A 17,575-nucleotide genomic window follows, 5' to 3' on the forward strand; every position below is an offset into this window, starting at 1 on the left:
ATGAAGCGAATCGTACGAAGTGGTTACCAGTGCAGATCATCCAGAGGCTCCATGCTCACAGCAAGCTGTTTGATCACGTACAGCACTCCCCGATTTGTTCTTCAGGCTTAAATATTGTGGCTCCGCTCGTTTCCTTGGGAATTTGAATCAGTACTCGCTAGTCTGACACAGTGACAGCAGCAAGCGGTCTTCATCCTGGCATAGCATAGCACTTTCTGGAGGCACTAGAGTATCGACCATCGGTTTCACAGGATCTTATGATTTGAATAAAGGTAGATCTTGCGATGAGGGACCATGCCTAAGCGGCTGATATTGGAGTATTCGAGCTCGTACCAAATGTGAGAGAGTTCTGGGGCCAGGTTAGCCAAGCCTCCCAGCGCCTGCCGAGATGCGTGGTGATGGACGTGAGGAGGCGCTGGCCTGCGTCGCCCACGACCCACGACTTACGGCGCCGGTGGAGTAGTACTGCGTAGTAAGCAAGAAGGATCAAAGCCTCGGGCCGTCGCTGATCCATCAGTTCCGTGTATTCCGAAGACGCGGTGACGAACCAAGCGAAGATGACATTGGTCGTGGCCAAGGGATCCCCAGGATATACATTCTCAACGTCGAAGTATTCTTGTAGTTTGTCCAGAGCTTCCCTGCAGACTTCCTTGGATGACAAGCTCAGGTCGGCAGCATCAATCAGATCCCGCAGTGGGGAGCATTCGCCATGGGAGGGTTTCTCGCTACAATGTGCCTGATCGGCTTCTCTCATGATGTCACCCAACTCGGACTGGAGTAGAACGTCCCGCCACGTTTGGGTCACCAAGTTGACACCCCGGAGTAGCCTGACGCAGCCGACCAGACCATCCATAAAGGTGTTGAAATCGTCCTTGAGGGCGTTGAAGATGTCGTGGAATGTGTGAAGCCCGATTAGGTGGGAGAATAGTAGGACGGGCAAGCAGCTGGTGGCATCAATCCGTGACAGGATCTCGTTGAAGTCGGCTAATGCTTTCGATTGGAGAGATGTCGCCAGTGAGTGGTAGTACTCTCGCCGCTGAGGACGGAGGATGCCGATATGAATGGCGGAGATGGCCAGGATCTCGTGCATTAGGAAAGGATTGGCAATGCCCTGAGCGATGACGAGTTTGCTGTACAGCTCAATCTGATCCTGCGTGCGGACTACGGTCCTGCATGTGTCTGTGTAGAAGTGATGCAAGAGTTCCAGGTGGTCAATGTTGACGATGGAGTCAGCCCGTCCTTGGCTAAAGAGCGCGAGTGGTGAGCCCCCAGCCGTGTAAGAACCTGCACTGACAACGGGTGTCAGACGTCCGCCGTCAGCAGGTAGCTGGGGAGCAGTCGGGGTGCTTTGAGCCCTCGTTGGCTCGATCTGGGTCGTCGTCGGGGCCCTGACATCGAATTCCCACCTGCATGTTCGTTTGGAGGTGGTGCAGTTCACGCAAATAGGACGTGTCTCATCACACTGCTCGTTCAACGTTCATGGTTAGACAATCTCTCTCCAGTAAGCTTAATAAGACGCGCACCACCGGGGATTTGTCAAGACCCGTACCTTGATGTGTCGGCGCTTGCATTCCGAACAGCCTCGTTTAGATTTACGGTGTGTTCTACGAGGAGCCATCTTGACTCAAAATTCCCATTCCACAGTCAAAGCAATACCACGGAGCTGGGTTAACGCCCAAGAGAGGATGTGGAAGATTAATGGTCTCGGCTTCTTGCTGCCTAGAGTAGAACCCTGGGAGACGAAAGAACACGAGTGGCAGATTGCAGGTCTTCTAAGTACTGGGAAGCTCGAGATGCACCGTTCGCGGAAATCTATGGATTGAGGGTTGTGTGATAATGAAAAAAATTCGCATCAGACGAAGGGAATACGAAGGTCAAAGGTTGAAGACCGAGCCGGCACGCGATCGAAGATGCTGAGAACACGAAACACGGACACGAACACGAGGCTTGGCGCTGATCTTCCCATTGGTGGAGACGGGCAAGACTAGCGGGATGTTGGCTTAGCGTGCTTGGCATTGGCGGAAGCCTCTCAGCCTCTCTCCAAGCAAAAGCACCGACGGAGGCAACCGCTGGCGGAAAATTTCCCTGCAACCTGCATTGGACCGTAATTACCCCTTTGGCACTATTAGATGCGATGGCCTTTCACTCCTATAAGGAGAGACTCAAATATGCCATCCCGCCTTTGAGCTCGATAGCCCTTGGTTCCAGCCTCTAGCCCCATCAGTTGGCCCAAACCCTGAGCTTGTCGCGGTCGCTCTTCATACACCATGGCTTGACGCATGATTCCAGACCGTTCACTGTTCTTTGAAGAAGGATAATTGCACACGACAGCACATCGACACCCATTGTCCTCTTCGGTCGATCAAATAATGGAGGCAAGAGACTGCGGGCAGGCCATTAGCCCCCGCCATCCTCCGCGTATGTCCAATGAACACCATTGGCAGTCCCAAAAACCTACGAGTTTTGCCATGTTACAAATATTCTGAGATGGGAGGGGCGAGAAGGCGAGCCCGATTGTTCTCTGTTGACGGCAGCGCTAGGAGTGGCATTTTGGACCTTTCACCCCCATCGCATGTCGCCTCGCCAGCAGCGGATAACCTCTGTGCGCCAACAACGACAAGAAGCAGAGTTGACATGCTTATCAATGGGGTTAGAAATTGATGTGCAGAAGAGTTTCCTATCTCCGACGATTCCAGTCAGAATTGCGGCCGAGGCAGGCCTCGCCTCGTACATCACCACCCGCCAATTAAGGCAGGCTTGGCCCGAACCCAGATCCCTATCTCCCCGAGTCTGTATAGACTTGTTCGGACTGGGTGTTCATGCGCGTTTGCATTTATAAACTTTGATGATTCATATACAAATGCTTGAATGAAAATACATCATTCTATCAAAGCCAGGTGTGTTCCATAGCGCCGGAAGCGATATGGCTCATCCAGTGCGAACCAAGGTCGGATGCAAATCGACCAATCCATGGCGACAAAGTAGCTGATGATAACCGTCTTAGCTGAGGGACCCTTCACTATTCAAGGAAAATGCATATATCGATGGCGAGTGGGTGCCGGCCACATCGGGGCAGTCTTTCAAAGTGCAAAGTATGCAAATCTTGATGCTGCGATGTCTGGGCTAACTCCAAAATGCGCAGATCCAGCAACGGACGAGGTGCTAGGTTTCTGCCCTGAGATGTCGAAGAAGGAGACAGACGCAGCAATTGATGCCGCGAGAGAAGCTTTCCAATCATTTCGTAATACTTCGGCGCGACAAAAGGCACGACTTCTTCGACGGTGGTACGACCTCGTGACAGAGAATGCTGATGACTTGGCTACACTCATTACCCTGGAAAATGGAAAGGCCTTGTCGGACGCAAAGATCGAGGTGGAGTACGCCGCGAGCTTCTTGGAGTGGTTCAGTGACGAAGCACCACGAATCTATGGCGATGTTATACCAGCCACTGTTGCGGGGAACCAGGTGCTTACCATCAGAGAGCCGGTGGGAGTGTGCGGTCTGATCACACCGTAAGTTCTTCATCTCGTGTTGTCTGCGCCAACACGCTGATAAAACCTAGGTGGAACTTTCCTGCCGCGATGGTTACCAGAAAAGCCGGGGCTGCACTGGCAGGTGGCTGCTCCGTCGTGATCAAATCGCCCGGTGAAACACCATTCACTATAAACGCAATGGTAGAGCTGGCTCACCGCGCAGGGATCCCACACGGGTTGGTCAATGTCGTCACAGCACTTTCCAACACGGTTAAAGTCGGCCGCGCGTTGACATCCTCCCCCTTGGTTCGCAAGATCTCTTTCACGGGTTCGACTCGCGTCGGGAAAATCTTGATGCAGCAATGCGCCGAAACGACGCTCAAGAAGATCTCTCTCGAGCTCGGCGGAAATGCGCCCTTTATCGTGTTCGAGGATGCCGACATTGACGCTGCGGTCGCAGGCGCGATCTCCAGCAAATTTCGCGCGTCGGGCCAAACGTGCGTCTGCCCCAACCGAATGTTCGTGCACGAATCCGTGTACGATATCTTTGCTGCGAAGCTCGCTGCGAGGGTGCGCAGCGAATTCGTGGTGGGCAACAGCCTCACGACTTCGGGAGTCACTCACGGCCCGTTAATCCACCAAGCTGCGCTGCAAAAAGTCGAAAGACACGTCAAAGACGCTGTCTCAAAAGGCGCCAAAGTGCTGGCCGGCGGATCGCGACTCCCACACCTAGGATCGAATTTCTTCTTGCCCACCGTCTTGTCGGACATGGACGATTCAATGCAGCTTGCTTCAGAAGAGACCTTCGGACCGGTCGCGGCGGTCTTTCGATTCAAAACGGAAGAAGAGGTCATTCGACGGTCGAACGACACCGAGGTTGGCCTCGCCGGGTATTTTTTCAGTAAAGATGTTCACCGTGTCTGGCGCGTGGCAAAGGCGTTGGAAGTTGGCATGGTCGGTGTCAACACTGGAGTGATCAGTGACCCGGCAACCCCGTAAGTGAATCGTTCTCTGTCATACGCTATGTCATACTGATCGATGTAAAAGCTTTGGAGGCGTCAAGTCAAGCGGTTTTGGACGTGAGGGAAGCAGGTATGGTATCGAAGAATATTTGTCTATGAAAATGATTGCATTCGGTGGCAATACGACCTCGTTGAAAGGTCGGTTGTGACATATCAAATGAAGTGGCTGTTTTTTTGGCGGTTGCTGCAACTCGCTATGTTGATATCAGTACTATTCATCTCCATAGAGGAAAACCGCCGAGACTGTCTTTCCGAGCTTCCACTGTGCTGGCACAAGTTTGAACCTAATTGTATTCCCTCACTTCTGGCGTTTCTCCTTGCCAAATGTCTCAGACCCCTATCTCAAGCTGACTGGAACCTCAAAAAAGAGTTGATGTTTGGTCTACAGAATCTTGCCCCGTTAGAACATATCTAAGTGTCTCAACCCTGGAAGTTAGTACGCTGTTATCGATGCTGGCGGGATCGGGCAAATGGCCTCTCAATATGCCAAAACGGCAGGCGAATCGAGGAAGACGAAGTAGAGAGGTAGAAAGGTTGCAGAAAAGCCTCCCGATTTTCAATGCTTCCAATTTTGAAAATGCCCACAGTCTGTTTACAAGCTGCTGTCTGTTTCCACCAGCTATGGACTCCCCTACGGAGGCTCATCTGCGCTATATACATGTCTCATCTTCCCCGAAATGTCGCGTCGGAAAATCGTGTTCAAGCCCCCGTATCCGGAATTTTGTTATTGTTGTCCACATTCTCAAGTTGCTCGACCTTGAAAAGTTATAAGCAGGACGACCTTGTCCACTCTCAGTTCCACTTACCATGATGACCTTTTCTTCATTTGTGTTGTGTTCCTCAAGCACAGCAATCCGACGACCAATGCCACTGGTTTCGTAAAACTTGAACTGCCAAGCCCACAGGCGGGCCTCAAAGAGCTCGTCCACCTCCTCGAGAGACCGGCCGGCTAGCTCGGGGAAGAAAAAGACGGCGAATATAACCGCGAGGATCGAATCGCCTCCAAGAAGCCAGCCGAGCTTGGGACCGAGATTCGCCCCAGGGCTGCCTAGGAGGTATGGGATGCAGAATGTGACGATGAAGGCAGATAGCACGTCGACCGAGGTAGCGAAACTCAAGACTTAGCAGAGGCATTAGCACGGTATGTATTGGAAGGCAAATTTGCTGGGCGTGGGACTGGTCACTTACTCTTCTTCCTCATTTTGACACCCCCAATCTCGGCAACCGCCAAGAATGCCAGCGTGTTGACTGAGAACTTGCAGGCGGTAAAGAGAAGAATGATGGAAGCGATCACCAGGTTGCCCTGCGCTGTAGTCGGGTGAAGTTTCGACCCGTAACCAGCGACAAGGAAATTGAACAGAGCGGCCAAGGCCTGTCCGGTAATGAGTATCGGTCGGCGACCAACCCGGTCGACAACGAGGATGCAAATGAGAGCGCCTGCCACCCCACATGCTTGTGCTACGAGCGAGTAAGTGAAGGCGGCGGATCCGAGGCCGATCTGTTTAAAGAACGTTGGACCGTACGAGTTGACGAATTGCTGACCGGTGCTTTCATGGAACCAAAAAAGGAGCGAGCATATGATTGTCCGCCTCAGGTATGTGCCGCGGAATAGATCAAGCCAGGACCCCTGCTTTTCGGCATGACTGGACTCGATGGCATAGTCGATGGCATCGATCTCGGCGGCTGTCGCTCCGTTCTCCACCATGTTCTTGGGCCGAAGCCGGTTCAGATTTTGCAAGGCCCGTTCTTTCTTATTGTGGAGGACAAGCCAACGCGGTGATTCTGTGGGCATCGTTGTTAGCAGCCAAGATTCTCAAGCCTACTGGGCCAAGCTTCTTGATGCTTACCGACTGTGAAAGGAACACTTAGCAGGAGAATGACGGCCGGGATGAGCTGAACACCAACTGGAATAAGCCACCCTGCCCGTGTGGTGTATCCAGACATGGCTTGGCCCATTCCTGCACCCCACATAGCTCCCAGAGTCGCAAGGCAAATGAGGCTGCCAGAAATGAATCCTCGAAGAGAGGCTGGCGCGATCTCGGCTTGATACGATGGGACGGCGTTTTCCACGAGTCCAACACCACAGTATGCGATAATGCGTCCAATGGTGAATTGGACCCATTCGTGGGAAGTCATTTGGACTATCGTCCTCGAGTCAACAACTCTCTTTTTCTGTGGGCTATCCGATGTCGACACATTGGACAGCGTTGTAGCTCACTCACTGATGACGGCAACAGATTGCATTGCGCAGACAACATAGATGGTCCATTTATACCCAATCCTCTCCACCATGGGCTCAAAAGACATTGTTCCAAGAAGCTTCCCCGAAAACACGACTGTACTTGACGCGTCAGTAACAGGACGGGGCGGGAGCCAGAGGGAAAGGGGATTTGTTACTGGAATTCATGATCGATTTCCGAGAAGTCGGTAGGGCATAGGTTCCTTTGGGCGTTCGGTCCCCAAACTCGGACAGAAACGACGGAAGAGATTGGATGGATGCAAAGGATCCAGTGTCTAGTCCGAAGAGCATGTCTCCCCAAGCGAAGAAGAAGGTGCAGTACAGTAGGTACGGCGTGACATCACGCCATCTGGAATTAGAAAGCATTGTGAAGTTGGAAGTGAATCGTCAGGTTGCCAGTTGTATTGTGTTCGTAGATGCTCTTGAAAGACGGGCTCTGGAGAGTAAGGAAAGGGCGACGACCTTGTTTATCTATACATTCGAAAATACGAGGAAAGAGTAGATGAAGTTGTTGAGATCGTGGTCTAGCCCCCCAGACGGTGTCCGGGGTCGCGGGGTTTTGTGAGGTTCCGATGGCTTGTTCTCATCGCCGTCAGTGGTGTTGCGAGAACGTGGAAGAAAAAGAACGCGGGGAAACTGGAGGTGTTTTGGAGTAAAGCCTCATCAGAGCCGAAGCCTCAGCAGCGTAGAGCTGTTGGACTCGGCGCTAAACAATGCACGGTCACGTAGTTCCGGGCTAATGCACTGTCACGTAGTACGCAAAGACCCCCCAGTCTCCTGGCTGTTTCATACCCACTCAGGGTGAAATACCCGAGGTACTGCTCGTGTGCCTGGTTTATCAGCCATGTTGCTTGAGTTGATTGTCGCTGGGGGAGTTAGTTAACGCTCCGAATAGCAGATCCTAAGCAGGTTAGGTATCGACAACCTGTTACACCCGATATTGAGTGCGTTCTAGGCGACTATATAATCGCAATAGCTTTGTATATTTCAGTGCTTGTCGATAGCATGGGTATGATATCAAGGCTACCTGTCGATCCCATCTTGTTCCTCCGGTTCAATTTTCCATATAGCAAAGATTGCTAATATCCAACATGTTCGACCGCGGCATTAAGAACCAAGCCACCGCCGAAAATGTGGAAGAGACCACTCCTCTGCTAAACGCCTCTGCTTCGCAGGACGCAAACGACATTACGCCCGTTGTTAATGCCAGTCGAAGGGATTTGGAAGAATCTGGAGGAAATTCCGTCGTTGGTATTATATCTGTTTTGTTGATTGGTAGGTCGTCGACGATGTGGCTTGCCCTACAGAAGATTTCTCATGCTTCCCAGGCGTTTTTGTGTCGCAAGCAGATGTCTGCTTGGTGCTCGCGACTTATGGCAAGATATCTTCCGAGTTTCAGGCCCTGGATCAAGGTGGATGGCTGTTGACCAGCTATATGCTAGCACAATCTGCTGCTCAGCCGTTGGTGAGTTTTTGAACCATGCTTACTATCCAGCCACTGACTAACCGCCCAAACAGTATGGAAAGCTCAGTGACATTTTTGGCAGAAAGAGGTGCTTGCAGGCCTCGTATATCCTCTTTGCCACAGGAACATTATGTTCTGGGCTCGCTCAGTCGATGCCTCAGATCATCGCGTCGAGGGCTCTTGAGGGCTGCGGCGGAGCAGGAATGGTCTGTATGGTCTCAATTCTCCTCACGGATTTGGTGCCACTTCATAAGGTCGCTGTGTATCGAAGCTATGTGAATGTTGTTCAGACCAGTGGGAGAAGCTGTGGTGCTGTTATCGGTGGTATCATGGCACAGACCTTGGGATGGCGCTGGTAATTTCGGACTCCTTTTCTCTTTCGGTACCAGACTTTTTCTAACATTGATCATCTAGGCCCTTTCTGTTGCAGTGTCCTTTGGTGCTTATGGGAGTGTTGCTTGTCGAATTCAAATTGCAGCTCCACCCAGGAGAAAAGAACTCTGGAAGTGGTCTGCGGCAGAAGCTTAAGAGGATCGACTTTGCAGGTGCCTTCCTTTTGAGCTCTACAATCCTCGGTGCGCTGGCTGTCCTTGACCTCGGAGGACAAAAGCTTCCCTGGGATCATCCAGTTGTTATCGGAGCGGGATGCACCGCTGCGATCTGTTCTATCGGCTTCTTGGTGACAGAAAAGTACTTTGCGGCAGAGCCCATCTTCCCGCTCCGGTTGATCACACACTATGTCGTATGCACCTCTTATCTGATGTTGGCATTACAGAATCTGGCCATCATGGCGGTAAGTATTTCCATCTTGTTGATTGAACGGACAACTAATAACACACTATAGATGATGTTTGTTGTTCCGATGTACTATCAGGTGTTTAAGCATGCAAGCACGGGAGAAGCTGGATCATATCTTGTGTTGTCCACTGCTGGCAATACCATCGGTGGTCTCTTGACTGGTTGGTATATTGGAAGGTAACACCACTTCTCTTTGCGTTCAACAGGCTTCTGCATCTAGAGCACTCTTATCTGCGGAAGGGTACTGACGATCCCCTTGCTGACACCATTTTAGGACACGGCGATATAAATTTCCTCTGATATTCGGAAGTCTCAGTTCCGCCTGCGGGTTCTTGGGACTGATCTCTCTCTGGAATGGCCGGACAGACTTCCTCGAAGCACTGATCATCTTCCCTATTGGATTCGCAACCGGTATTGCACATTCAGCCATATTTATTGGTTTGAGTCACGGGGTTGACGGTGAAGACATTGCCATAGCGGGCTCGGGTCTGTACTTGAGCTCGAATGTTGGAATGGTTGCCGGTGTGAGCTTGGGGAATGCTGTTTACCAGCTATCTCTGAGCCGGGGTCTCCGCTCAGCGTTGCAAGACATCCCAAATCGCGATACGGTTCGTTGTTCACCAGCATCCATGATGAATTGCCTGTGCTCTCTTTCCTAATGATGACAACAGATTATCCGAAAATTACTGGCTGATCTGTCTTATCTTCAAAATCTGCCCGGTTCACTTCGAACCTTTGTACTTCCAGCATATGCCTCCAGCTTCCAAAGAGTCTTCAGTGAGTTTGGTAATCACCGTACTTGTACTCATTTAGCTGAAACCTCGCAGTAATTGGGCTCGTGGCTTCAGGTCTGTGCCTTTTTGTCAGCATTTGTTCAAAAGAAAAGCGTCTCGGCTCTATAACTTGATGCTCCAAGTCCCAAGTCGTCCAAGATATATCATGGGGCGCAAGGAACTTCTCTGCCCAAGCCTGACATACGGAAGACGTACATTGAGAATTGTCAATTGATGATGGTCCATGAGTTTAGCGCTACCTTTTAGAACTCGAAAAAAGTCTCGTGATGTTAATCACCCTGTGATACAATATGGGTCGGGATTGAATCCATATATGGGAAGGTGTCGATTAACTTCTTTCCAATGGTATAGCTTTCAATTCTCCGTATATGGGCTTCGAACAAGGGGTTAAGTGCAATGTCGTTATTGCTGTCGGTTACCAAGATGTCGGCTAGCGGATATGACCAATTGACGGACAGGGTTTCATTGTGGAGGAGGCGAAATCTCTCCTGTTCAGCCTCCCAGTGCATATTTTTGATTAGCTGGTCTCGTCCTTGAGGCCTGCCCGCTAGTTAGCCCAATTTTTTGCGTATATTCAATACAAGTGCACGAATATACCAGGGCATGATATCGATCCACATAGGATGTGGAGTAGTCATCTGCAGTATTGTCGGTCGCAGGTGGACTGGCAAGGACAAGTAATTGACCTCAGTTGGAGATAGCAGCCACTATTAGTTTCGGTTAGGAGGGCAATGATACTCAGATATTCCTCGGCTTACGCGGAAGTAGAGGCAAAGGTTGTACTGGACCTGGGACGAATGTTAGAGTCGATCAAACCACTTGCGAATGTGGGTCCCACAGCAGTTCTGGCTGCAGAAGACGTGATCTGCATCCAAGGCCCGTGTTCACCAACGATGGACGCTACCGGAGTGTCCTGAGTGAACTTGCCATTCAACAGAGAGGTAATACTGGGAAACTTTGCTCGTGCGATTTCCTGCATGGGGATTTGAAAAAGCCCGGGGAGTTTCCGCGTGCGAAAATGATGCATGATATGGTCGAGCCTTGTGACAGCGGGAATCGCGACTGGAAGGACCTGCCAGAGCCTAGGTCCATTGCGAGATTGCTCTTGAAGCCCGTCTCGCTCGGTAGTCATCTCCCGCAAGTCGGATTGCAACGCGGTGATTCTGGATTTGAGCTCACGATTCTCTTCTTCCAAAGACTTGATTCGTCCTTCTTTCCTAGCTCGGCACTCGCGCTGGTTTCTTCTGTCGAAGGCCCGCTTCCGGTAGAGCTGCGTCGGCGTGTAGTGTAGGACAGACCGAGTGGAAGCTGCCATTCGGGAACCGGATTGATCATCCACGCGGCCAGGGCTTCCTACCTCGGGTGTCGAAGGCTCCATCGGAGGATGATTGCCGAACTCAGTTGTATGCTGGCACTTGCCCCGAAATTTCTTCCTGGATTATCAGATCAGTCCAATGTCGAAGGGATGGAGAGATCGAGAAAGTTGGGGGAGGCCTGGGGTAAATGTACTACGTGACACCGCATTAACCCCGCCATTCTTTTCCATCTGGTTTCACGCTACGTGACAGTGCATTAGCGTAGTTCACTTGGAAAGATCCCAAAGCTCCTGACTGGCCGGTCCTTCGTTTAGGACGTTGGTGCCAACTAGAGGCTGCCAGCCCGCCTTAACAAAACTGACCTCATCGCTATGTTTGTTGCATGGACGTGGTCTCTATCAAATGTCCAAGTAATAAATATTCAAGGCTACCGAATTTTGTTATTGCAAATATGCTCATTACGCTCTGTTCCTCGTTACTGAGCCGGCATTTCCTGCTAGTCCCACTATGAGTTATCCTAATGCTTCGATCGTGGTTACGTGGCTGATATGGCTTCTGGCAGCTTCACCAATATTGGCCGAGGTGGCCAAAAAACCAAACATTCTTTTCATTCTCACCGATGATCAAGACCACCATATGGAATCATTGGTATGTAAGACGTGGTTCCATTTCGAGCGTTCATACGATAGTATATGGTGGCTAACCAAGGTAAACAGCAACACATGCCCTTTCTACAGAAGTATCTTGTCAATGAAGGAACAGTGTTCGACAACCATTTCTGCACCGTAGCCATCTGCTGTCCTTCGCGCGTTAACCTGTGGACGGGACGGCTGGCGCACAACACGAACGTCACGGACATTTTTCCGCCGCATGGTAAGTAGCGCATACTGAAAGGGTAAATAGAACTGACTGCGAAAGGTGGATATCCCAAAATCATTCGCGAAGGCATCAATTCGAATTATATCCCTGTTTGGATGCAAGAGGCGGGATATAATACTTACTATTCAGGGAAACTCTGGAACGCTCATACTGTGGACAACTACAATGCGCCGTATGTGCAAGGTTTCAACGGGTCGGACTTTTTGCTCGACCCTTACACTTATCAATACTACAACTCTTGGATGTCCCGCAACGGAGGCGCGCCTATCAGTTACAAAGGCCAGTATTCCCCGGACATCGTGGCGGGAAAGGCGTACGCGTTTCTGGAAGAGGCCACTACGCATCCAGATCCTTGGATGCTAACCGTGGCACCAATTGCGCCCCATTCGGACTGTATCCTCGGCGATGAAGATTTCCGCATCGATCACCCTGCATATGCACCGAGACACGCCCACTTGTTCAAGGACTACAAGATTCCGAGAACACCAGACTTTAACCCAGTAGCAGTACGTATTCAGTCTCACGCAACCGGCGGAGTTCCGTCTCTAACAACCTATAGTTTAGCGGTGTGTCGTGGATGAAAGACCTGCCACTTCTCAACGATACTGTGATTGAATACAATGACGAGTTCCAACGTTCAAGATTACGTGCGCTACAGTCGGTCGACGAAATGATTGAGAAGCTAATCACCATGCTCAACGACAAGGGCCTATTGGACAACACTTACATCTTCTACACCACTGACAATGGATATCATATATCTCAACACCGTAGGTGTTCTTGGCCAGTTATGGATTGGTTGGAGACTGATGGTGAATTTGTCACAGGACTTCACCCCGGCAAAGAGTGTGGTTTCGACACAGACATTCATATACCACTTATCATTCGCGGACCGGATATTCCTCGTGGACGAGTGTCGCAGCATGTGACTTCGCACACTGACCTTGCTCCGACCATAATGGGCCTTGCAGGGGCGAGCCGTGGAGATTTTGACGGCGCTCCCATTGTACTCTCACCAAAAGAGGCTGAAGTCCGCTCACACGAGCACGTCAACGTCGAGTTCTGGGGCAATGTAATTCCCGAAGGCTTGTGGGGGAAGTACGGAGATGGATACGATCCTCACAGCGGAAGTCGTGTGAACGGCTTGAACAACACGTATAAGGCCGTCCGGATCCTTTCGTCAGAATACAGCCTCTACTACTCGGTATGGTGTACGGGAGAGAAAGAGTACTATGACATGAAGGTACGAATTGTCCGGAGCAGACCGTGCTCGGTAGGTATTGGAATGAGTTTATTGACCCTCGACAGCTGGATCCCTATCAGGTCGACAACTATTACGCTCGCAGCGGCTCTCTCGACACATACCGGCTCGCGGACAGACCTTTTGAGCATGTTGTGAGCCGCTTGGATGCTCTTCTAATGGTCCTCAAGTCGTGCAAGATGGAAGACTGTCGCAACCCTTGGAAGGTATTGCATCCCGATGGACACGTCCACACTCTCATTGATGCGCTGCATTATCGGTTTGATGACTTTTATCACGAACAACCCCGGGTTGCGTTCACTTCTTGTGAACTAGGATATATCAGGGAAGCCGAAGGGCCGCAAGATGTCCACCGCTTTGGCGAATCAGATCAAGGGGTGTCAGCACAAGCTAGCTTCCAATACCGCGGCCGTTGGAGTGAGTGGACGTAAGTCCTTGTTTAAGGGGTACTGGACTGGCTGTAATTTATTGGACTTTGAGGAAAGGCATAGTATAGTGCTCGATGTCACGATTAGCACATATCATAGTGACAGAGACAGCGAGTAAGAAGAGAAATTATATAGCGGACGCGTAGAAAAGGTCTACCTCCCGCCTCCGAGTATAGTTTTGAAGCACAGTTGAGAGGGTGCTTGGAGAAGGTAAGGTGATAGAGAAGAGCGCCTGTTACCTAGAAGACTTTTCCTTGGAAAGATGCCGGTAGGTTGTTCGGATTGCCAGAGGTCCATAAACCACAGCCGAGTCTATGAGGCGACTCTTTGGGAGGGTCAAACGAGGTGGAATCAGGTGAGCCCCAAGGGATATAGAGGACAAAAGTGGAAGCGCCAAGTTAGAATCGATCTTTGGGATCCACCAATTTACAAGTCCTACGTGATGAAGCCACCCGAGTCTCGATATTCCTCTGTCATTTATGAACCCATTCCCGTTCTAGCAGCTATCTAACCTGCCTCGACCACCCAGGTTGGGCCCCGTGATACGACCACGGTAATGTTTCGAAATTCCTGCCAGCCCAGCGAATGCGATGATCCAACGGGGCTGAGGATCGGTACTTCCAGTCACAATTCTTTCGTCGCAGAGCATAGATTCGGCGACTCAGAATCTGCGTCGCCGCCTGCTTGAATTCGCGGTCGGTTGTTTCCTTTTCCGCCTTTTCTTTACTGAAGGCGCTGTGATCCTATCTTCCAGTGGCTGGTCGTCTACCACGACGGCAGGGAGAATGCTTGTATCTCGCTTCTCGGTCTGGCATTGTTGGCCTTCCACCACCATTTGAAACAGATCCTGCGTGGCTGACCGAGGTAGCTCCCGAAAAACAGAGAGCAGCACCTCGGCGGCTGTTTCTTCCACAGCGGGATTCTCTCTGCCTGGGAGAGTGCAGAACAGATCCGCCCCGAAGAGGATGAAGAGCCTGATCACGTCGACGAACTTGGCCAGGCGTGATGGTTTCGTGGCCGAGATGTCTCGCACATGGTCCAGCAGTTCGCGCCACGGCGATCGGTGGCCGCGGCTCTCGTTCGGTGACAGACCCTTGTCCAGGAGCAGCTTTATCATGGCAGAATGCGGACGGACGTCGCGGTCTTCATAGTCGGAGGAATTCGTCTCGCTGGCGATGTCTGCAAGTAGAATGTTCAAAGGAAGTTCCCCATTGATGTCAAACCATCTCATATCCTTGACCTGTAAACTCGAGCCTGTGGCGATGCTCAGGAGAAACTCCGTCGATTCGGAGTTGAGAAGCCGCACGGAAGCGCCGGACATGGACTCCACATACAAAGTCAGCCCTTGGAATACTGCGTGGGTCGCGAGGCTCGACTCCGGACATTGGCAACTCTGTTGGCAGAGTAATACGTGCGATGCAGTGAAGTCCGAAGACCAGTGTTGCAGCCTGCGACGCGGAAACATCGCGGTTGCTAGGTCATCAAGGTCCTGAAACAATGCAAGGTCCGGTTTCCCGCTACTATCCTCTGCCTGCCTTGCAAAAGAGAGTGCAGAATCGATCAGGGCGGCGATGTGCCTCCCCCAGCCATGGAACTTGAGGGTCCGCCTCGCCAGGGTTAGAAGGCCCCGAGAGCAGGCAGTGTTGGCGTCAAAGTCTGCTTTGGCTGTCCAGTCGATTATCAACCTCCAGTTTTCCGCCTTTTCGAGAAATTCTTTTACCGTAAGGTGCAAATATTGTACTTGATCTGGTCGCAGAGGATGATCGATCATTTGCGGACGCACCTGACTGTGCCCGAGGGACTGGACCTCAATAAGACCTTTGCACCGAGACTTGAGTCGGTCTGCGACACGCTTGATCCGACTGTCGACAACTTCCACTGGCAATGGGTCCAGGCAGCTGGATGCGGGCGTGGGAGATTCCGGGTCATCGATGAATGACAAGGCAAGGCTAGATATGGTGCCCTTCATGGAATAGACAACTTGGAGCAGCTTTGAGGCCTGCGTTCTGTAAAACTGAGGGTTGATACTCTGCAGCATGGTCTTGTAAAGCGCATCTAACTCGGGAGGGAGAGCCATGAGCCGGGCCTCCAGATCGCCGGCGTCGTCGTGGTTCGTGAGGCCTTCCAGTAATGACTTGACCACTAGATGAACCCAAAGAAACACTCCTGACGACATGGTCACAATCCGGTCGATGAGATTCCCAATCCGCAGCGGCTCGTTTTGCTTCAACGTTTGGAAGTGACGGTGAGCGGTGAGCTTCTCGCGAACGTACAATTGGATGCAGCCACGGGTCAGGTCCTGCAGCTTCAGGGATGAACATCCCGCGAATTCGTATTCGATGGCGGCCAGGGGTCGACTTGAGAGGCACAGCTTGACGTTTGGCATTTTCGCGAGCCGGCTGAAAGTGCTGGCCAATTCGGCGTGGTCACCTTCAAATTCGTCAAGGCCGTCCACGAAAAGACAAATACGCGAGGTCTTCCCCAGGGAGAGTAGGATATTCTCAAGCAGGCTTATCAGTTCGGATAACCTCCACGGCTTCCACCCTGACCGAAGACGGGCCAGATTGAAGCGGGAGAGCGGCTCAAGCTGATGCCACAGATCTGGCAGCAGGGTCTTCACGAGCTCGACCTCACACTAGGCGAGTATCTTTCGCAGGAGCGCAGTCAACAACCCTTTCTGAGATCGTTGCATCGGAGAACCCATTGCCCAAAAGAAGAAGTCTGCTTTGATCAATTTCCGGCAAGTAGTCCATTGATTGAGCGAGTGATTGACCACCTCTTGCTGGAGGAGAAACTTCACCAGAGTTGATTTGCCAGAAGCTGCCTTGCCGCAGATCCAATACAAGGAATTGTCGCTCCGCGCCCACTGGAGAAAATTATCCCACGGGATGTCTTCATTGTCTTTGTCTTCCAGGATCCAGCGAAAAGTTTTGGCGTGAGCGTCCGGAATTGCCTCGTACCGATAATCCATGTCGGCATATTCAAAGCTTGACAGGATCGCTGCTTTGAGGGCGGATTCATTGTTTTGCAACAGATGGTCATCATTGAGGATCCCTCCCAAAGCACCAGAGCCTTTGCCAGAGTTCAAGCTTTGTTGTTCGGACTGGGAACTGACAGATGTATTATCATTACGAGAATGGTGATCCATCTGAGCGACGAAAGACTGAACCATTTTGTTACCCATGGTCACAATTTGCTGATTAAGCTTCCTGTGGCTCTCAGAGACTTCATCTCTGGCCGCCCGTCAGTTCTTCGCTCGTATTCGGACCGCGGGCGTGCGTACCTTAGCGAAACAACGAGGCGAGTTTGGAGTTCCCCGCGAAATTGCGAGAGACGTCTTGCCATATCATCGACCTCGGCCTTGGAGCAGACTTGCTTGACAGCCTGTCTCAAGCTCTTCCATCTCCGAAAACGACCTTGTGCTTTCACGGCGTTTAGTCGTGTCAGCAATTGTTGCGCCAGTTTGGTGGACGCTGCAGCCAGCGTCCGAACAGCTTCATCATCCTCGTTGGGGCTGGCCGCACCGGAGCTTCGGTCCGGCGCCCTTTCCAGTTTAGTTTGAAGCACCACGAGATCGCTAGTAATGAGCTCAAGGTCATTGTTCTCGCTTAGGGAGCCATCGGCGGATTTGTAGATGTGATGTCCCTTGGTGACGATTTTTGCAGCGAAATCTATGAATTGGAGGATGTTCCCAGCCAATCCAACGGCTGCCATAGCTTCCATTTAGTCCAATGGACATTCGGACGCCACAGAACGACGAGCAGCGCCGGTCGAGAGGCTCAATGCCGATAAATAGAAGGGCTTGACCGGTATACGGTATACCAACAGCGCAACGACAGGCACCAACAGTCAAGAATATATCCGAGATGGCCCTCGTTTGTTTGAAAAGTGAAAATTCTT

At 51.4% G+C, this 17,575-nt stretch overlaps 4 protein-coding genes across 4 annotated transcripts; 1 reads left to right on the forward strand and 3 right to left on the reverse strand.

Moving 5' to 3' along the window:
- Nucleotides 1-298: 298 nt before the first annotated feature.
- Nucleotides 299-1,696, reverse strand: PV07_05572 (uncharacterized protein; the record flags this gene model as incomplete). Its single annotated transcript, XM_016392481.1, has 2 exons — nt 1,550-1,696; nt 299-1,462 (listed from the first exon to the last, which is right to left on the reverse strand). Exons 1-2 carry the CDS (start codon nt 1,616-1,618, stop codon nt 299-301), a joined length of 1,233 nt encoding a protein of 410 aa, XP_016250000.1. The 5' UTR covers nt 1,619-1,696.
- A 1,227-nt stretch (nt 1,697-2,923) lies between these two features.
- On the forward strand, nt 2,924-4,644 carry PV07_05573 (uncharacterized protein; the record flags this gene model as incomplete). The annotated part of the gene is made up of 5 exons (XM_016392482.1): nt 2,924-2,947; nt 3,005-3,092; nt 3,143-3,512; nt 3,563-4,468; nt 4,521-4,644. The coding sequence occupies 5 exons, from the start codon at nt 2,924-2,926 to the stop codon at nt 4,642-4,644; spliced, it is 1,512 nt and encodes a 503-aa protein (XP_016250001.1).
- A 513-nt stretch (nt 4,645-5,157) lies between these two features.
- On the reverse strand, nt 5,158-7,218 carry PV07_05574 (uncharacterized protein). The gene is made up of 6 exons (XM_016392483.1): nt 6,893-7,218; nt 6,718-6,831; nt 6,343-6,636; nt 5,684-6,277; nt 5,302-5,615; nt 5,158-5,251 (listed from the first exon to the last, which is right to left on the reverse strand). Exons 1-6 carry the CDS (start codon nt 7,098-7,100, stop codon nt 5,195-5,197), a joined length of 1,581 nt encoding a protein of 526 aa, XP_016250002.1. The 5' UTR covers nt 7,101-7,218; the 3' UTR covers nt 5,158-5,194.
- Nucleotides 7,219-14,132: 6,914 nt separating this feature from the next.
- PV07_05575 (uncharacterized protein) lies at nt 14,133-17,463 on the reverse strand. Its single transcript, XM_016392484.1, has 3 exons — nt 16,959-17,463; nt 16,449-16,908; nt 14,133-16,310 (listed from the first exon to the last, which is right to left on the reverse strand). Exons 1-3 carry the CDS (start codon nt 17,396-17,398, stop codon nt 14,337-14,339), a joined length of 2,874 nt encoding a protein of 957 aa, XP_016250003.1. The 5' UTR covers nt 17,399-17,463; the 3' UTR covers nt 14,133-14,336.
- Nucleotides 17,464-17,575: the final 112 nt, after the last annotated feature.

The sequence above is a fragment of the Cladophialophora immunda genome, assembly GCF_000835495.1.
Source record: "Cladophialophora immunda strain CBS 83496 unplaced genomic scaffold supercont1.3, whole genome shotgun sequence".
In the NCBI taxonomy this organism is placed as follows: Eukaryota; Fungi; Ascomycota; class Eurotiomycetes; order Chaetothyriales; family Herpotrichiellaceae; genus Cladophialophora; species Cladophialophora immunda.